The sequence below is a fragment of the Saccopteryx leptura genome, chromosome 1, assembly GCF_036850995.1.
Source record: "Saccopteryx leptura isolate mSacLep1 chromosome 1, mSacLep1_pri_phased_curated, whole genome shotgun sequence".
NCBI classification, from domain to species: Eukaryota; Metazoa; Chordata; class Mammalia; order Chiroptera; family Emballonuridae; genus Saccopteryx; species Saccopteryx leptura.
In genome coordinates, this window is record NC_089503.1 from 164,346,741 (window position 1) to 164,368,416 (window position 21,676).

The following is a 21,676-nucleotide window of genomic DNA, read 5'->3' on the forward strand; positions in this document are numbered from 1 at the left end:
GGAAGGGAGATAAATGAGAAGCATCAATTCTTTGTTGCAGCACTTCAGTTGTTCACTGATTGCTTTCTCATATGTGCCTTGACTGAGGCACTACAGCAGACCGAGTAACCCCTTGCTTAAGCCAGCAACCTTGGGCTCAAGCTGGTGAGCCTTGCTCAAACCAGATGAGCCCACGCTCAAGCTGGCAACCTAAGGGTTTCGAACCTGGGTCCTCCTCATCCCAGTCTGATGCTCTATCCTCTGCACCATCGCCTGGTCAGGCTGCCACACTCAATTTCAAAGAAATTATTAGGCAGTAAGTAGCTCATGAGAGTGTCTCTAATTTACGCAATGAGATTAGCTCACCATTCTCTGTTCAGAATGGAGACGACACCTGAGTCAGACATCACCTAACAGACTGTTTAGTAGGTCATTGTGTCATCATCAGCCCCTCTTAGCAAGTCTGGGCTTGCTTCCCTCGAACCACTTGTATCATGGTCAGGGGTCTCCCCTGAAAAAGGGCGATGACAACCATTGGCGGGCTCATCCTTTGTGGATTTGTGTCTGTCTGTCTGTCTTCCCAAATATGAGATTGTGGATGGCTTTATGCAAAGGGAGCGAGATTCCTACTCAATCAATTCAGATGAATAAAGCAGAATAATAATAATAATAATAAAAGGTACTCCATCATTAATCACTAAAAAGAAATGTTACCTCAATTAGTGCCCTCCCACTCACATGAACCCAAACTCATGTTCCTAGGAGCACGGACTGTTCTTTCCCCACATATTTCTTTCCTCTGGGTGCTCTTCATATTGCTTGTGAATTCTGCTGGTGGAGGGCTGACCAGGTGAGCTCCTGATGCATATGATTTTACGTTTATTGTTCCTTTTCTTCTCAGAGTATGCGCACCATGGTTTTATGGGTAACACTCGTCTCTGCTCATCTCTTTAACAATGCCTTGTATTTAGTAGTAGCCAAGGAAGTGCTTGTGAATGCACAGTAGGCTTTTACTATTTTAAAAGTAATTTTTCAGGGGAGTATTTGTCTATGTTGTAAATTTTAGTGGTATCGAGCAGACAATGATTTGACTCCAAACATATAAGAGAAAGGAGGAGGAGGAACAGGAGGAAGAAGAAGGAAAAAGAGGAAGAGAGAGAGAAAGAAGGAAGGAAACAACCTCTCACTACAAAAAGAATTCTCTGATCAAGGCTCTATTCTTACCACACTGATGATTGTACTCAATTGTTCGAGCACAAGAGAGTGGTGTATTTCCCTCCCAACTTAAACAAATAGAAGTGTTTGCTTCCTCATCCTTCACACAATCCTGTAAATGGAAATTGGCAGGACCTGTCAAAAGAAGATAGAGAAATAGGTAATTAATATTCCATAGTGAGTGTCCAATGCCCAGGTAGGGTCACTGGAACTATATTTATGATAGAAACTCTGCAAGCATGAAGATTACTTTTGAAAAAGCCTAAATTCAGGGTTCTGTTGTTTATTCTTTTTCTGACATCACACATTTTGGTGGCATTTTATTTAGAATTTATGCTCCTTTAAAAAACAAAACCCAAGCGAACATCTAGATAAAACTGCATTTTTTAAACACATTTTAAAACACTAGATCCATTCTGTTTTATTTCTGTCTTCAGTTTTTTCATTGGCCTGTTGATTTCATCACTGAACAACTGTTACACAGAGTACAGGGCGGGGGGGGGGGTCTTCCTCTTGGCGAGTGCCTATTTTTTAAAAAAAAAAAACATTCTTTTCTGTTTTGGATTAATAATCTATTTCAGTAATAGCTAGAGAAAATGAATAACTTAAATAACTTTTTTCACAGAAAAACATCCGACTTAACCTACTTAAATTTTCATCAACTGATCAATCACCTTGAGTTACTCAGTGATGTGAGAGATCCCACCAGTTTACACAGCCTCTGAACGCTTTCTCCAAACTTCTCAAGACCCTGCTTGAGGGCTGCCGGCGTGAGACCTCAGTCCCTTCTCTCGGCAGTGGCTGAGCCAGCAGAACCCACTTGATGGCCCTGCCCTGACTAGTAACTCTCCTATTTCATGTGAAAGGAGTTGTTTCCATGAACATCGAACCCTTGACTTGGTGATTTCCCAGCCCGGATCCCAGACTCTCCTGTGTTCAAAGGGATATGAAGCACACATCTGTGTCTAATGACTGGAGTGAAGTCCAGGAAGGAAAAGAACTCCTGCAGATAATCACTCAGTGGGGTCGGTTAGAGCATGTCTACATGAACCCCGCTGTCCCAGAAGGGCCAGGAGGGGTGAGGGATGGACGCGGATGGCTGATAGGCATGTATGATCTTCACGGGGTTAGCCGAGCAGGGAGATTGTCACCCGGTCCTGTGCTGTCGCTGGATGACTCCCGTGGGCCCTGGAAGCCACCACGCATGAAAAATACTGTTTTTGTTAATAGACAGCTAGTATCAATTTATATTTACCTGGTGGTACAAACAATGTTAAGGGTTTAAATGGAGGTCTACAGGAGGCATGAGATACATCGACACTGACATTTTGACATTCTTTTAGGCCAGAGAGCGTTTTGTTGACACATTTCTTGTTACATGTCACTTCATCATCAACATTTAGTTTTGCAGTAAATGATGCAGTTCCATTGTCATAATGGTAAGTCACAGTGATGTTTTTAAATTTCTCTTCTGAAAGAAAGTAAAATAGGGAGGGTTGTTTTATTTTCCAGAACAGCTAGACCTACGTCAAATGCAAACCCCTTAGTATACAGTTTCAAAAACCTCAACCCGCTCCCCAGAGACCCCCAGGAACATGGGCACCAAAGGTACATGCCTGGTGCCTCCGTGGGGGGTCTCTCACACCCTCCCGTGACTGCTTCACCCAGGAGCCCCGGCTCCTCAGTTCATATTTGGATGGTCACAGGATTAACACCTGTCCTCCTTTCTGGACCGCATGAACCACCACGAGAGCTGAGGCCAGAGCATTGTGATCACCGCCACATAGCCAGGCCATCGCCTGGGCCTGAACTGTCACCGGTGGGGGCAACTCAAGAATGTCTTCTTGAATTGGTGACCAAATGGAGGCCGTGCCGGACAAGCTTCCTCCCGCTTCTCACTTCGCATTCTAAAACACCGTTCTCAATTTTCTCCTTCTCCAAATATGTGGACATAGTAATTATTTAGAGATCTCCCCCCTCTCTGGGGCCTTGTCCTTCCCTGACTTCACATAAAAGTATTGAGAATAAGCCCTCCTGAACAACTTTGTTAGGGTCACCTCCCATCCTCGCCTTTACTTAAATTCTGTGGGCTGGAAACCATATCCTTTCAACAAATACCATATTTCCCCATGTGTAAGACAGACCTTAATTTGGGGGCCCGAAATGTGAATAAAAATGTGTTACATAAAGTTATTGAACTCAAGTTTTATTCATCATGAAATTTATACAATGTCTTATCACTGTCAAAACTCCTATCCATTAGCTTGTCCTCATCTATGTCTCATGATGAATAACTGGCTTCATATATTGCCTTGTCCTCAGTTCCATTTATGGCTTTTGAAATAGCACAACCACTGTATAAGATGCACTGAGTTTTTAGACCCCAAATTTTTTGAAAAAGGTGTGTCTCTTACATGGGGAAATACAGTATTAATTTATTCACTCATTTAATAATGCAACAAAAAAAGAATTCAGACCTTATTATGTTTAAGACACTGTCCCAACCACAAGGAATACGAATGATCAGGTTGTAACAAGCTGTTGTCTAACATGCAGACAGACACAGACGTGAATCACACAATATGTGGAAAGACCTAAAATAAGGTTATGCACAGAGTACACTGGAATAAATAAAGAGAGAAATCTATTCAGGTGGGAGAGATAGAGGGGCTTTCCAGAGAAGATGACTCAGTTTACATTTTGTTTGCCTATCTATTTATCCATATTAAATTTGTTGGGGTGACATCAGTTAATAAAATTTTATAGTTTCAAATGTACAATTCTGTGATACCCTCATTCACTGCCAGTGGGAATGTAAATTGGTACTATCACTAGGGATAATACTACGGAAAAATTAAGACTAGAGTTGCCATAAGACCCAGCAATTCCTCTTCTGGGTCTTTACCTGCAAAAAATTTGAAAACATTTATTTGCAAGGATACATGCACCCGGTGTACATGTTCATGTGCACATTATTCATGTTGGCCAAGACAGGGAAACAACTGAGGTGCCCTTCGATAGAGGATTGGATAAAGAAGATGTGGTACATAGACACAATGGAATTCACCTCAGCCATCAGAAGAGGTAAAATAATACTGCCATTTGTGGCAACACCGACAGACCTTGAGGATATCATCCCAAGTGAAATAAGTCAGATGGGAAAGAAAAAATTTTTAAGGACCCTATGATCTCATGCCTCTGTGGGGATACAAAGCTGCCAGCCATGAAGGACCAGATGCATTTAGAATAGGACTAGGAGGTGGAGACAGAGACGAGACCTCCACGCCGAGGAGGGGAAGATAAGGCAGAAGCAGGAAGACACATGCTTTGCTTTAACACCTGTAAGGGTTTTCTTCCAAATTCCTTAAGGGAGTGATGGAAGGAGGCAAAGGTTGCAGAGGACCCCATGCATCAGAGAGTGTGCTCATGAAGCAAACCACGAATGTACAGAGAGCCACAGAAGGTGGAGACTAAAGCCAGGAGATTTGGGAAGCAGAGGGTTAAGCCCTGGCCATGAAGAAGGACTTTGTTACCACTGGGAACAGAGGAAACATAGGAGGGGAAAAAAGATGGATACAAAGTACTCTAAGGAATCTGCTTTAAGGCACACCACAGAGACAGAGACTCAGAGACACAGATGTGTTTTTTTCTCTGTGATAAAGCCTTTCAGGATTATTCACATTCTGTATTTATCAGAACACTCAATTCCACCCTAAACTCACTGTCTCTTCATTTTACAAATACCCAAACCGAAGCTATGTGGCTTCACCTGAATTGTTTAGCTCGTGATTGTGAATCCCGGTACTCAAAACGGGGTCTGACTACGATAACATCGAAGTCTCCTGCCCCCGAAAAAAGACTGGCTCTTGAGAGCTGGAGATAATCATTGTTGAGAAATTAAAGCCAGTGAACTGAGCCGGCTGGGGGGTGGGTGGAGGGTGGTCTTGGAAGGCAGGCACAAAGATAGAAATCATTAAAATGCTCTTCTAAAATGACATAGGCTAACTCTCGGTAGGCACACTTACCACATGTTGGCTTAGGTTCAGTAGCAGCTGTAATAGAGGGGAAAAAATCATGTTAGACAATATCTCTACTATAGTCATTTGGAGGCAGGGATGGTATGTAGAATCTACAAATTAGGTTTAACAGATCACACAGGGTCTGCAGTGCCTTTAGGACAAAGTTTGAGCTCAGCACACTTCAGACGTTCTAAGAGAGTGAACTAGTTCTATAAAACATTTTTGTGAGTTCACCCAATCAACACAATCATGATAACAAGAATAATAAGAACTTTTGGGGCACACATCTGATTATGCTGTGGCGACAGGCAGCCAAAAAATCTTCAAGGTCTCTGTCCCTAGATTTATCTCAAAATACATTTACATTATTAGAACCTCTAGAGCAGGCATCCCCAAACTATGGCCCGGCCCGGGGGTTGCATGCGGCCCCCTGAGGCCATTTATCCGGCCCCCACCGCACTTCCGGAAGGGGCACCTCTTTCATTGGTGGTCAGTGAGAGGAGCACTGTATGTGGCGGCCCTCCAACGGTCTGAGGGACAGTGAACTGGCCCCCTGTGTAAAAAGTTTGGGGACCCCTGCAGAGAGTTCAGTTGACAGGTTTGTTGGCGGGGGGAACATCAGAAAATAGGCAAGGGCCTCTTCATCTTCTAGTTGGGCTTTTGTATGCTCTTCGCAATCAATCGCTCTCTCAACAAATTGAGACCTATCTTGGATGAGCATAGGATTCGGCAAAACTGGGCGGCTGCACGCTTCATGAAAACTGAGAGGTCTCTGCTACTCTGGCCTTCAGGCTGAAGAATTTGTGGGAGGTCGGTGGCCTCACAGGCTCGGTCCTGGAGACCACTGACTGGCAGACACCCCAATGGCTGGGCATGTTATACCCCGGAGGGTCTCTGCCCATGGCCCATACTGTAGCTCACACCTCTGCTACTCACCCCCTGGAATGCACAGTCCATTGATAGAATTGCTCTTTTTTAATTTTTACACCAATCCCTAACCCCACACTGAGAGATTCAATTTGAGATAATTTCTGCACAGGATTTCATAAAGGACACAACTCCTCTGGGATGGTATTATGGGGCATGATCGGGTATTAACATCATATACATTCTATATACACTCTATACAGTATTTCCTGGTTTCATCAGTTGTCACAAGGTTGTCATTCCCACCCTCAGGGCTAGGAACCATCAATTGAACTTCTCAAAAGTAAAGACCCTCCTCCTGTGATTACGTCCCAGGCACGTGTTGGTGCTTTGGCTGCATGACTGGGGGTGTGGTTGTCACCTATGTCTGTGGAAACAGATGTGCTGATTGTTGTATTGGTCTGAGTGGTTGGTGCAGTGGGCTTGCTCGTATCTGCAAGGAAATGGACAGAACAAAAGTTAATGCGAGAGGCCACATCGGAGGAAGAAGTGGGGGACGCTTGAGCAAAGAGAAGCTCCTAGCCGAACTAGAGGGGTCCCTCTGTGAACTGATAATCATTTGTTTTCAGAAGGAGATCATGAATCGCAGCCTTACCTATGCTTAACCCTTTCCGATAACCCATAGTCCCCATTGTTGGAACTAAACATTGTGTTGGTTGACAGCGAAGCCAGCATCCGTGTCTTGGTGGGATTCCCTCTTGACATGCGATCTTCAACCAACTCCCTCCCTCTTCATTATAACTTTCCTTGTTTTCATTGCTAGCAAGACATGCCAATCACCCTCATACTTTCCATTTCATCCCAGGCTTTTTACATTTTCCCCTCCTTACTGCCATCCTATAAAAACGACTGTTATACCCATTGGACAGAAGGGAAAACTGATACACAGAAAGTACCAGCCACTCATGCTGGCATCAGTGACAAAGGTGAGAGGCCGGATTGGGTCCCTGGGCAACATGATATGGAAGGCTCTTCTCTTTGTTCCATGCCATGAAATTTTATGCCAAAGAGGAGAATAAAATATGCCTGGAAAAAATTCTCCCTGGCAAGTGTCCTTTGCCTAATGCGGTATGCCTATGCAAACGAGTGTAAGGTGAGAAGCCTGCCAACAGTATTTAGAGTGAGAAAACAGAGCTGTGTCCTAGGGTCCTTGTCATGGTGTATAAGTGACCCAGACTCCAGACTGCTGCGGGCCAACCTGAGGCGCTGGTGGTGTTGTAGGAGGTGCGTGCGGGTGAGGCAGCCGGGCTGCTGTGTGTAGGGCGGGGGGCGGCTGCTGACGGGACAGCGCTGGCTGCAGGAAGGGCTCTGGATGGCTCTGTCTCTGCGGAAGCACCTGCAATTAGAAAGACCATCATACTGTCCCTTGGTCCTGCCACACCAGGGCAGTGTCCAGACAGCCAACATAATGAAAGTTACTGAGGCTAAGCCAAGCAACAGTCAATCAGCCACATCAGTGACACTGCAACGCGTGCATTTTGCAAAACTACGGGAAACATCCAGGCCATGGGAGAGATGCGTGTTAAGGGATGGTGGCTCAGGGTCTAGGATGCTTTGCTCCATCTGAGCCCAAGTTGTAAATGTCTTTGGGACCTCAGGAGGCAGTGTGGCCAGCCTGCCACATCAAAAATGCACCAAAGCGAGGACATGGGAGGCTGGCTTGCTGGTGCTGAAACCCCAAAAGTGAGAGTGGTGTTTTGAGAGTCAAGAGCTGTGTTGTCACAGGGGGGAAATGTTCCACGCCACATGCTGGGAGCCCTGCATGGGGGGCACCTCTCTGGGGAGGGGTCACTGGTGCAGGTGCTCTGTTCTAGTTTTCTTAAAATAGAGCTGAGAGGGCTCCTGCCCATGCAGCTGCTGAGCTTGGGGCGTTTCCCTTTCCAGCTGACAGTTAAAATTCTACTTTCATTCTGTCAGCGCCCCCCCCCAACAACCAGGAAATAGCTAACTGGCTTCGAACCAAAAGGTGTCCCCGTCCGACAGCCATCATCACCCTCATTTCCTCATCACAGTTGAGCTCATCCGTACAGAACAAAGCGCAGCAGCCGAAGAGGCCGCACATGGGGTGTTCAGTTAGGGCTTTGTATTGTCAAGCTTCAAAGCACCCAGTGCCTGTCACGTGGTCCCCCGGGCATCAGCCCCAGAAGTTCATCGCAGGCAGCCAATGGAGGCCCATGGGGTGGATGTCATAACCAAAGCAAAAGGATGGCAAGCCAGCCCCTGTTTGAGCTTGCTTGGGTATCTCTGTCACGGTCCCCGTCATGTGATGTCACGGTCATCAGCTCACTGCTATGTGCAGCTGTGTTTTCACACAGGGACACGCCCATGGGCACACTCTGAAACTGGCTTTGGTGCCAGTGCTCGGGCTTCTTCCCGTCACTTCCTCAAGTTCACATGGGCCTCCCATTAGGACAGAAAATGCACCCTGCAAAATTCTGAGTCTGGGGTCTCAGCGTGGTCTTCTAAAGTTGCTGTAGCCCCACATTTAACCAAACAATTGAAGAATGGATAATGTCAACACCAGGTCCTCACCCTAGGACACCAAGAGAGCAAAGAGAGGAGGAAGGTTTCATAGCCTTTCAGAAAAGAATTTAGACACGGCATCGACCCTCTGTGGGTTTGTTTCCAGCCTTTTCTGCTTTTCTCTTTTCAAGAGAGACCCTGTCCACTCTCCCCCTTCCCCCTTCCTTCCCTGCTTAGTTTGAAAACGAGTGTCCCTTGTGTAAGGAATCTGCATGGAGGCTGAGGAGTGGCATTTACAATTTAATTAGGTTAATTCATTCTAATAGGTTTTTAATGCATGGGATTAGCCACTGTGAGAATCCCTTAATCAGGGGCAGAGCCGACGAGTCTGTGACAACCGGCCCCAGCGGGCCAGTCCTCTCTGCTTATTTTCCGGCTCCTTCCAGCCACAAGCGTCTGAATCTGTAGCTTGGCTGAAAGCTCTGAATCATTTTAACTGTGGTTCCCATGGCAGCAGGAATGAGGCAGAGAGGTGAGAACAGCTCTTTTCCCAGCTGTTTAAAGTTTTTAGGTTGCCTGGAATGATTTTTTATTTTATTTTTTTTATGCCAAGGGAACGGTTTACTACTTTGAAATGGCAGTGATTCTATGTGCTATGTTTGACTTTTCCATGTGCGATTCCGACTTAGCGCCAGGTCACCTGAGCACCAAGCTCCTCATTCACACCATCAAACTACTGGGCGCTGGGGTCGCTCATTGCTCTCTGGGGCTGTGAGGGTTTGTAATCTGACAATAGTGCCTGCATTTCAGAATAAAAGCCAGGGGGGTGCCAAGAAGTGATTCAGATACCAATTTTGGGAAGACCACGGGGGCAGGGACTGTTTCACTTTCCTTTTTTAAATCTAGCGATGTTAAGCTCAAAGCATCCTGATGCCTCAAAGCGTTCTTTTAAAAAGTAACCTAATGGTGTTTCCAGTCTCTCAGTGACAACAAAAGTCACCTACACTTGCCTGTTTGGTTTATTGGAAGGAGGTTTGTAAGCAAAGGTTCACATAGGTTACTCTGTATTCCTATCAGCAAGTGTCTGAACACTAGCTGAATGTCATCAGTGTCCAGACACCTGCTCCCAATATTAAGAAACACACGAGTACCTAGAACAGCTGCTTCCTCCTGAGCAGGTTAATCTGAATCTCATCACTCTCCTCCTTATCACAGCGCCTCTGCTACAAGGACCTGCCCGCTGAGTTCTCCCATGCTAACTATGAAAGCAAAAGCAGGTCGTGGCAGATGCAGCCATTGGAACAGATGTAGAATGCCCTCAGACTGTCCTGAAACATAGGCAGTTTTCACACCTCTGCACGTTCACACAAGTCTAAAGGACAGGCAAACCTGTTGTCTCATTGCCGCCCAGAGCCGGGGTGAGTGTGGTAAGGGGAGCCTGCTGGGGTGTCTGTGAGTCTGTCGCTGCGTGCATGGTAGAGGGAGGTCTCGGCGTGCCTGTAAGACCTAAGGTAAGAAAGCGACATCAGATCATCAGTACGTACCCACTGCAGATGGAAAAGTTAAATGCTAGGAGGGTATCGGTTACTATTATCATTTACCAAACTCTGGAATGACCTACTCTACTCAAATGTGCATCTGCCTGTATTTAATTAATTTATTTTTTAAAAAATATTGCAATATCCCTGCGCATGGAGCAGGGGAGAGGAAAGAGATACGAATACCCAAGCTGGATTATTAATCCTCAATATAGGTGTTTTGAGGATTATTAATCCTCAAAATATATATATTTTTTTAAAATAAATTATCTCCAATAATTTTATGATATCGAGAATCTGGCATCAAACTAAGAAGATTCTGCTTTGGGGTAATAGTCCAGGAGGTCAAGATTGACAGAAACCTGAGACAGGTTGTTGTGACTTGTCCGGGGCTACAAAAAACCTAGGTGACCAGAAACCAGGAAACCAGAGACAGCCCCCTCCACCTCCCACCCCGATTTTACTCACGGGAGTTTCCCTCCCACCCTCCCTCTCCCTAACAATGTGCAATCGTTACTTTGATCCTCTAACATTTCATAAACACCTAGATGTCTACATTGAATGCACTTTAATAGAAACACATGCATAGGAACTGAACACATGATGTAAAGAAACACTATTCTGATAAGTTAAGAATTTAAAGAGGGGGGGGCATCTCCCTCATCCCACTTTTGGTAGCATCTGTGCCAACCTGTCGCATCAGGCCTACTAGCGTTATGCCCAAAACTCTGGGGTGTTTCTGTGGAAGGGTCCCCGTCACTAAGAGATGGCGTGGTCTCTCCCCTGGAGCCAGTCCCTGGCTCAGAGGTGCTTGCGGGTGAGTGGGTAGGTGGAGGCTGGGTGCTGGGCTTCCCCGTTGCGTTCAGTCCTGTGATATTCATGAGAGACAGAGGAGGAGAAAATGAACATGAGAACCACATCCCAAAACATATCCCAGTCATCCTGCTGTGTATACACTGCATAGGCACGCATGTCTGCACACACACACTCTCTCCAGATGCAATGTGTGAGTGTGTGAATAGCTGTGAATGCACCCACAAGCAGGTTTACCAGCAGAGGCATACAGGGGTGTCGATACGATATCGAGACTCAGATAGAGTATAGACTCTATATATGCGACATAGAGACCAGCCACAGAGCAGTGGCTACAGATAAAACCGGGGAATGGAGCTGGAGCCCCTGTTTCCTGAGCTCTTCTCAGGCAACCAACTGTCCAGTGCAGTTGGGTTCAGAAGGGTGAGCCTGTTCAAAGAAACTACAAAAGACTGACCCAGGGAGAAAAGAATAGAGATGGAATCAGAGGAGGAGTGTTGGGAGGAAGATGGTTCTCTGAAGGGGGAAAAAGGCTAATGCTCTACATACATTATTATCTGTTTTTTAAATAAATCAAATTTCAACAAAGCAAAGACTGGATGGAAGACTAGAAAACCAAATTCACCCTCAGATCTACCAACAACCCACGTCTACAAAAAATGTGTTCAGTCGCATGATAACAAAGGAAGCCCCCTGAGGTCCTGAAATAGCATTTCCCGCAGTTTTGGGTCTTCAGAAACAAGATGGCTGTGACAAGGTGGTGTGGTGTGAAAAGCATGCATAGCCGAAAAGAGGGTACGAGCCCCTGAAGGGCAGCTTCGCCCACCCCGTGTCAGAATGTCCTTGTTTTTGTGTGCGGTGCTTGCTTAGGACGTGCATCTCTGCATACAGGAAATAATGGGGAAATGCACCAAAATTGTTTCTTTTTTTTCTTTTTGGAAAAACATTGTGATCTGTGGCTATTGGGATTACAGAGACAAATGGTTTCTAAATGTTCTGCGTGTGACATGCATTTACTTCCATGAATGCCAAGCTGATGCCGTTCAGAATTTAATGAACAAAAACAGAGCTACATCTTTCGAGTATTTTAGTCAGTTCAGCTCAACAAGTTCGGGTGCTGGAAAGCAGCATGGCTACGGGACAAGAGAGAGGATGGGAGAAGGAAAAAGAATAGAAGTCAAGAGAAGGCAAGAACGGGGAACTGAAATAGAGAGATTCCTGAGCCAGGGAGGAAGGCCGTGGAAACAAACGACACAGAGATGTCCTCGCCTCATTTATTCCCATTGGAGATAAAGGGAAACCACTTTTTACTACATCCCGATAAAAACGCTCTGGACTCATTGAACTAATTGCTCCCAGAGCACGTACAGTACTACAGAGCTATCTAGTGCTTCCAGAAATCCAAAGTGATATCGTGTAATTTTCCCCAAGAAAAGTTTTCAGTCCCTAAAATTTCACAACCTGATAGCGCACGAACAAATATATGTGCTAACAAACATTTGCCCATCATTAATGCCAAAATATCCAAGAAATAGGCATGTCCCTACTAGCTGTCTTCAAGGTAAGACCTTAAGTCTAACTTCCGCATTCTCTCACCAGCTCTATCTGAATGAAAGAAAGAGAGGAAGGTGAAGAAAGAAAGGGAGAGAGGGGTCAGATTAGAAAGGAGGGAGGAAAGGACCTTAAAATTCTATGGCTTAACCATGATTCAGTTTCCTCATTACAGACTTGGCCAATGATGAGTTTGTTGTTTTAGGTGAAACTAACTTTGCTGTGGGCAGAGTTCCAATGCTCACTTTCGCTTTGAGAAAATGTTGCAACATTCTCCCTTTGTTCCTTGGCTCCCCTCTTCTGTCAGATCTGGGTGACAGAGACTAGAAGGAAAATCACTCCCAATACAGTAGGGCCGTAGTATTTGGACAAGCAGCATTCGTGAAGATGACCTCTAGCCGAGCAAACCCGGGCCAGGCTGGATGGAGCAAACCTGGATGCCCTAATGCCCTTGCACCTGTCTTCAGCTCCATGCCAACTCCCTACTTCCATAAATAAGACTTTCATTGGGGGTGAGAAGACACGCTTCCATTGCCAAGTCAGCATGGTCCCTGTCCTCCTCACTTTGGAGACCCCTCTAGTGTCAGGGAGAGACAGTTTTCATTTGAATTTTGGGTCATGATTTTGCATTGACCCCGTCTCATCATTCGAAGCTCATGATAACAGAGTCAGTGCAGAGACTGTGGGAACTCTCTCAACAAGATGACAAGTCATCTACCATTTTAAACATTCGCTCCCACACCACCCCATTCCCACACCCTCCTGCAGGAACAACCCGTTACACGGTTGAAATGAACTTACTGTCCTGGAAAAGGCACAGATGCCAAGTTGCACGTAAGTGGCACAAGCCGATTACAATGTGGTATGTATTAGTGGCTTTCATACAGTTATAAAACTTCTCTGCCATATTGCAAAACTCTAAAATTCTAATACTACATTTAAAAAAAAGAAAAGAAAGAATATGGAGTGCTTTGTTACTCTTTGCATAGCCCTTTGTTTCCATAGTTTGCAATGGATATTTATTTAATCACAACAATTTCTTTAACAATCCACTTCTCAGAACATTTTGAATGTGCCTCAGTAGAAGCGTGCATTCTAATGATTAAATCAGAATTTAATAATTAACTTTAATTTAACTCAGAATTTAATAAGCCTTATGGCTTTACACTCACCTTCTTTAATTTGTACCACCAACCACATGATTAATCAGGGAGTCAATAATACGTTTTCAATAACAGTAAACATTTAAGTGATGTAATTTATTTTTAACCAAATGCAACATAATGTTCCTCTTTTACTTTGCAATGTAGTATGTGTACATTTATTTTCAGCACTTACACTGTTTAAATTTAATTTATCACAGATTAGGGCCCTTGTTAAAACTAAATTCAGGTGTGACAGTAGAATTTGGAAAAAAATTATAACAAAATATCTTAATAGTCTCAAAGTTTTCTCTTGAAGGGATATATATGTTTTATAGATAATTATGCTTAAAGTTTTCTCTAATTTCTCAAATAATTCCTTAACCTATTTTTAACTATAAAGTTTTGTGATCTAACTTGAGTTGATTTATTTATAGTGTTAAAATTTAAAGAGATTGGAATTTTGTCATGTGACTTACTGTCAAGTTTAAGAAAAGCTATACTTCATGCACAATAATACATATACAAATAATAATATGTTCAGGTACTTATCAAATTTTTTTTACAAGCAGAAATATTAAGAACAAGGGAATGTTCTACTCATGAAAGTCTGTCCTTACAAAATGATTTTATTAGATAATAAGAGAAAATTCCATCAATATTAAATATATAAACTCTGCAACAAAAAAAAAGTAAAATGCAAATACTAATTCTTACAAGTAAAATGCAAACATTAATTCTTACCAGGAGTGATAGTACTTGCGTTATTTCCTGCAAAAAAAGGAAAACAAACATCTCTTAGAAAGCGTCATATTTTATACATACAGAGGTAAATATAAGTTAGATGTATACATATTACACACACACACACACACACACACACACACACACACACACACATATCATCGTTGCTAGTTAACATCACAAAGTGGCAATCTTCAGTACCTTTTGCCCCAATAAAACTATACGCCTTCTCTTAATGTTAGGTTAACACAGACCAAGTATGTCAAAGCTATGCCAAAAGTATCGAATTCTCAGATACAATCAGAAAAATCACAGAATGAAAGAGAGCTAGTGGGACTAATTTCCAGCCTGCAAAACCTTATGGAAAGTTTTTTCCCAAGCGCATCACCTCTTTTTCAAGTGATGATTATTTATTGAGCACCGACTGTATGCTAGGTAGAACGTCATCTTGCAAGGATGCAATGTGATCAGGATAGAGCAAGTCTCTGTTCCAAATAAACTCAGTTCAGGGTGAGATTTAGAACAACAACAAAAAAAAAAAAACCTTAAAAAGTGCCGTAGAGTAATTTAGGCAACCGGCCATGATAAGGAGGTAGAATTTTTCTTGAATGACAAACACCATTGTCTCCACAGACACAGAGGGGAAACTGGGTGGTAGATCTGGCGGCAGAGAAAAGAGGAAGGTCATGTCACCTGTTCTGTCCCCATCAGTCATCCCACAGACCGCTGTGCTCTGTGGCTCTGATGTACCACCCATACTAGGTACAGAGCATGTTATTTAAAATAAAAATAAAAAAGGAATTAAAATCTATCACTTATTTATTATGGAAATGAGAAAAAGAATGCTGGAACCACAAGAAAGCTATTTCCTTTCCCACATCAGCCTTGTGCATGTTCGGGGGAGAATACACTAGAAATGCCTCCAATTCTTCATTAGCCTACAGGCACCATAGACTCCTCAGAGATGTCAAGGTCATTCTGACTGGTTCCAACGCTGTGCCTCTTTAAAAGGAGACACCTGACACAGAGTTATTTTAATCCAAGTTTTGAAAAGGAGAGCACGATTATCGATTACCACCACAAAGACAGTTTCGTAGAGGTTTATCTTTTTTTGAAGACTATTGTAAGAACGGTGTGTTATTATGAATTGCCCATATTTACTGAGTGTTTCCCGGGTGACAGATACTATACTATGCCCTTTGCTAGTACATTCTCTCCTAAGCATCACAGCAACCCTAAGAAGCAAGTGTCTGGCTAGGTTCCCGAGGCTAATGTGAGCTTGCTCAGGCTTGACCTTGAGGCGAGGACCCCGCGGGCCACGCTCTTCAGCCCCCGGGCACCCCGCCGTCCTCATCCTTGTAGCCTGTTCTCTCTCTCCATCAGCCTTTTCCATGGGGAGATTCACTCAGCCAATGTTTTAGGCTCCAGAGAGACTGGTGTTCATTAAAAGCTCACAAGCTAAGAAAGAAAGAAAGAAAAAAAGCCCTCTGAAATAAGAATTGAACTACAGAGTAAATGACACAAAGGGCTACAAATGCTAAAATAAACTGGACCCTAGATAGAGATACTCAGATTCAACTCCATATGCATGGTACCGACGGATGATAGAGAATCCAGAGGGCTGTTCATTTAACTGAAGACTGAACATTATTTTGACAGGAAAAGGCAACCAAGCTACAGGGACAGTGGACCGCAGACCTCCGGGTTAGCTGTGGGGAGGCTTCAGGAGCTTGGGAACAGAAAAACAAGTCATCTACACATCTCCGTCTTTATCTAGCTATATCTTTACACATATACCTTTATCCTTTTCAATAGTTTTATCTATAGTTCCATCTATGTCTATATTTCTGGTCTTATCATGGTTCTCTAAATCCTTTACTCTTTTTTTTTAATTAAATTGAATTTATTGGAGTGACGTTGGTTAATAAAATTATATAGGTTTCAGACTTACAATTCTATCATACAGCATCTGTATATTGAATTGTGTGTTCATCCCCCCAAGGCAAATCTCCTTCCATCAGCATTTCTCTCTCTTTCCCCTCTCCTACCTCCCCCCACCCTCCTTTCTGTCTGGTCATCACCCTACTCATCTGTGTCCAAGAGTCGCAGGTGAAGGGCTGAAACAAATCCTTTCATCTTTAATGCAACAAAATGTAGCCACCAGGGAAAATGACACAATGCAAAGATACATCACATTTTCCCCTTCTGCCTGCCTGCTCACTTCCCATTAGGGCTTCTCAGACGAAATATTCATTTTATTCCATAGCTGTTGATCTCAGACTCTGATTCTAACTTCCTCCACTGAGCGGTTATGAGGCTAGATGAAAACACTGTAGCCTATCTAATATTTCAGTTCACTTTCTTTACAATGTAAATCACACACACACACACACACACACACACACACACACACACACACACACGGTCTTTTATCTTCTTGAAAGAAAATGCCAAGTGTTCAGCATTACAGTTGAGACTCCATCTGAAACTTAAAATTGCTTGTTCTCACAGTCGCAAAACCTTTATCAGCAGATTTCAAGTTCCTGTAACACTTTCAGTTCACACCATGAAAATCACAGGCAAAGTATTTCGGCGCTCAGAATTGATGCGAGCGCTCTAAGAGAAGGCTTCCCAAGTGCCAGTCCTTTCCAAAGGGAAGCCAGTGTTCTTAAGAAAATGTTCATACATCCCAGTAACGTAACTTGAAACAACAATTGCATTCCAAGAAGCCATAGCCGCTACATTACATAATATTTATATTTCAGTTATCTTTTTGAATAGCAAAAACATGAACTGCAGATCTCAAATTAGGAATGTGAATCGGTGTGTGATAATGAAGAAAAGGCATCTGTCTTTGCAGAAAGAATGACCTGCTCTTGAATTCTCTCTTACATTCCATAATCACACCTAAACATTTTAATAAAATAGAGCACAGTGATATGCTTATTGTTTTTATTTGACTTTACACTTCTGAGAACATTTTCTTCTCTTGCCTTTTTTTTAATGTGTCTGAATTTTCATTTAGACAAAAGAATATCTAGACATTTTCCAGTAGGTGGCGCCAATACACCAAAAATATCTCAGCCGTTGAGCAGGGGGCTGTTATAATCCGTGTTGCTAGTCCCCAGTGGAATTGACCGGGGACAGTAAAGGGATGAGAACGTAGATAACAGAGCACTTGATCTTCTAAAGCTGCATTATTTGAACACACGTATCCTTACTGAATTTACCTTTCCCAGCGTGTTTCTTTTTACACAATTCAAAATGTTTTCAAGAGATCACAATTCAGTTACCTTGAAGGCATGCCCCTGAGTCCCCACTGGAGATTTCAGCAAACACTGGGAATTGGTTGAGCAAAAATGACATTTTAAAACATGTACTTGGGCTTTACATGCCACCTTCCTACCCATTCCCCCACCCCTCAAGAAAGAAAGAAACCGGCTGTCTTTTCCAAAGGTATTTAGACCTGTCTGGCTCGACAAATCTAAGACAAGTTCAAGGTCAGAAGGGTGGAACAGAACATGCGAGATCAGATCAATGTTGATTCTCAACATCTCCCATTAAAAAAAATAAGGAAAAAGCAAATGAAGACAAAAAATAAGGGCCAGCTAAAACATATGCATGGTTTTCCTCACTTCGTAAGGCACAATAATACAACATAAATAGAAGGGAAGGGCTCTGCACTGACTCACTCCATAAACCTGATACGCAGCACAGAGACAGCAAATCCAAGTCACATCAAGTGACAGTATTTATGGAGTGAGCTGTCCGCAATGACAGTTTATTATCTGGATTGCAGAGCGCCTCCATTAGCTTACCAGTCCCTGTAACCACGATAGCACCAGTGGCTGAAACATTATTAGGCATCGGACACGATGCCAATCTCCTTACCTAGGACCATGCAGGTCATCACTCCAGCAAGCCAAGGAGTGGGCAGTTACTGTTCCTATTTCTCAGGGAGCGATGCTGAGACTTCAAGAGGTTGGTCAACTGTGCAGCTGCACGCCTAGGAAATGTTAGGTGGAAAGGAGAGTGTGTCTGATAATACTTTTCTCACCCTATTTTATGTGAAAATGTTGATTCTATTGTTAGTACAGCTGGGATCCCACGAATAAAGCAGGTGCCGCTCACCACCAGAAGGTCATTCAGACATTTCACCCCATTTAGAAACATGGGATGTTAGTCGCTATAGACGTGCAGTTCCTTCGATGGACTCAGGGAGCTTAAATGCTTTTCAGATTCTGTGCAATGTAATAAAGGCACAGTCCACGAGCCCCACCAACCACCACAGAATCGCAGCATACCTTTTTGGGGTCTTCACTCTTAAATACTAACAGACATTCCAGAAACACTGGCCCAAAACCTCAGACAAGAAAGACAGAGACCAAGAGGACAAGAGAGACAGGACCAGAAGGAACCCTGGGAGCAACGGAGCCGACCCAGCAACAGAAGAGACCCCGAGACTAAGTGCCACTCTCGCTTCCAGGGATGAGGCCACTGCCTCCGTGTACAACAACAAAATAACAAGGAGTTAGAAAATCTAAATCTAATACCTCCCCCAATTTTTTTTTGCCACAGACTCAATATTTTCTCCCCACAGAGATACTGTAGGACACTGTCATGGAATGTGGGGACCAAGGAACCCCGTGTCCTAGGAACAGAGTTTATGGTTCTGGTTGGTATCAGTTAGGTGACATATTTACATGTACAGTGAAAAGAGAGAGTGTGTATGAGAAAGACAGAGAGAGAGAGAGAATGAACAGGTGTGTGATGCAGGTTAATATGAAATCTGGGTTTATATTCCCCTTGGCTGCGCAAACAGCTTGAAAATAACAATTAATCAGATTAAATCAGATGGAAAGTCCTGGGCTCCAGCCCTATAAATTCTGGTTCAGTAGATCTGAGGTGTGATGGGACTGGTGGTGTTTCTTGAGGCTCTCGAGGTGGCTATAGAGGGGAACAGGCTCAGAACAGTCAGTGAAGATGCTTCCTTATGCATATACTCCTGGGAAAAACACTTCCCAGGATGGGTTGCTTTCCATATGAAATCTCTTTGTTTCTTATTTTAAAAAATGTCTGTTTCCACTAATCTAAATCCTGGGATAAATACCTAACTTATCAGCTATATTTGAGGCAGCAAGCACTTTTTAATTATATGAACCCCTTAAGTAAGGGCATGTTTTTTGTAGCTCTCTGCTTCCCCTAGGGGAGAGAGTGAGCTCATAGTCAGAGAAATAAACAAAGAATCACAAAATGACATCTGCACCAGCAGTGAATTATTTTATTATAGTATTTATACTATGGATAATATTTACTATTTAATAACCAGCTACTAGGTGGATGGCACTATGCTAAATAATTGTGCGTATGACTTGATCTAATTACAGAAGCCCTACAAAGTAGGTCACCGTGCAAATGAAGGCTGAAAAAAATAAATAAATCTATGCAAGGCTAAAGAGCTCACAGCCAGGAGAGCCGATCTGTCTGCCTCTAAAAATCCCCAGGCTTATTCAACTAGATTCTCCAGTACAGGAGAAGTAAAAGTCTGTGGTAATCCTGAACGGCTCTCAAAGCACCAACCATGAGAACCATGGGAGTCACAGATGGCAATTTGTTTTTCAAAAAAGTGCAAATTGCTGAACAATGACATCACACGGGGTAGGTTCATGGGGTTAAGGAAAAAAGAGAGAGAGAAAGGGGGTAACATGAACTGGTTTGTGACAACTGTGGGATGAACTTCTGCTTCTGAACTTCTACTCAGATCCTCAAGGAGGGAAAAAGTCGAAGAAGCTTGAAAATGGTTTACTCTTATGATGCTGCTGCTAAAACACACACACACAAGGGGGAAAAATGGAATCTTGTCAAAAAAAGTGGTGTGAGGAAGTGACTGGCTGAGCGCCGCTCCAGGAGGGGACGGCAGGAGCGAGGACGGTGAGAAGGGCTGCGCCTTCCGTCTGCCCACCAGCTCCTGGAAGCGCCATCCACAGACTTCCCCAGAGGAGCCAGAGCTGAAGGCTCCACAATGCTCTCTGTATACGTGAGCCAAGTACAGGGCAGCGAGAGCCACCCAGGCAGTGCACCGGGCGCAGGGAGTCTGCCCACCAGTGACAGTTCCCTCCCACAGACAGGGTGCTCTGTTCCCGGGAGCTGGTCATAAGGCTGAGACAGGCCTTCTGGCTTCTTCTCACTGCCCCTTGCTGACACCTCTGAACAGGGACGCTTGTTTACCCCCAGAACCAGGCTGGGAGCCCAGGCCTTGCTGAGAAGGCTGCAGTTTCCCGTGTCAGAGCTTGCGACGACAATGGGTCCTTGCCGGCCCTGCGGTTTCTCCTCCTCCCTCTGCTTCTGTTTTTCTTCCTCTGGGTCTTTGTAGGAGAGGAAGAGGTGCAGCCGTGTGTGGTTAAGCTCACAGGTCCTTCCTCGTGGTACAGCGGGTTGCCATGGCACCAGCAGAAGCAGCCCTCTCTGGGGGAGGGGAGGGTGAAATCGCAGGTTCTCCATCCACTTGAAGTCGACTGCACTGTCTGAGGGGACCTTGACCTGCTGGCCCATCCCCACCCCGTGAAACTGAATGTCAGGGTCATTGGTTCCTGTTCCAGGGGTAATGTTGGTGAGAATGAGGGGGACTCGCGTCCCCTCAGAAAGAGTTTGTTTTGGAAAGCCTTGGCCCATGAGATATTCATGGGCGGAAAACACCCCAAACTTGAAGGCCAATCCTGTCTTTAATAACTCACGAGTAGCCCTCTCTTTTCGGCCAGCAAGGAAGTGAGAGTAATTACTGACATATGGACACTTGGAGAAAGAGGATGACAGAGAGAAAACAGAAGCAGGATAACTGTGTTCCTTTGTAAACAGAGTCCTCAGTTCTTTGACCTCAAGATGATAAGATGACCAGACAAGGCAAAGCTATTCCTTGCCTACACAGAGCCCCATCTCATCACGAGTGAGTAAGACTCCACCCCGGACCGACCACATCAGACCCTCTGCGAGCGAATGTCCTAAACTCAATAAGGGGAGGGGCTTCCTCACTAGCCCCCCTCAAAGTCCCACAAAGACACTGTCTGAACACAGAAACGCAGGGTCATTCTGCCCCCTTGCCACACTATGGGACACGCTTTAGCCCTGGGTGGTAACCGTTTTCCATGCTGAGTACACCTACTGCTCATCTTATGTTTTCACTAAGATTAAAATTAACTGTTTCACGATATAGAAAATATTGGAATAATATATGAACACTCATGTATTATAAATCATGGGAAAGGTTCAGAGGTTAGGAGCAGTTGAT

At 44.1% G+C, this 21,676-nt stretch overlaps 1 protein-coding gene across 5 annotated transcripts in view; it reads right to left on the reverse strand.

Moving 5' to 3' along the window:
• Window positions 1-21,676, reverse strand: part of PTPRC (protein tyrosine phosphatase receptor type C) — a 97,222-nt gene that overhangs the window by 38,980 nt on the left and 36,566 nt on the right. The window contains exons 3-10 of one of the 5 annotated variants that reach the window (XM_066379874.1): window positions 14,392-14,418; window positions 10,833-11,009; window positions 9,993-10,109; window positions 7,339-7,476; window positions 6,502-6,573; window positions 5,220-5,246; window positions 2,450-2,665; window positions 1,204-1,329 (exon numbers count right to left, since the gene is read on the reverse strand). In XM_066379874.1, coding sequence (XP_066235971.1) covers window positions 1,204-1,329; window positions 2,450-2,665; window positions 5,220-5,246; window positions 6,502-6,573; window positions 7,339-7,476; window positions 9,993-10,109; window positions 10,833-11,009; window positions 14,392-14,418 — 900 coding nt within the window. The remainder of the gene's footprint in view (window positions 1-1,203; window positions 1,330-2,449; window positions 2,666-5,219; window positions 5,247-6,501; window positions 6,574-7,338; window positions 7,477-9,992; window positions 10,110-10,832; window positions 11,010-14,391; window positions 14,419-21,676) is intronic. The other 4 variants (XM_066379876.1, XM_066379875.1, XM_066379877.1 and 1 more) reach the window with 4 other exon arrangements.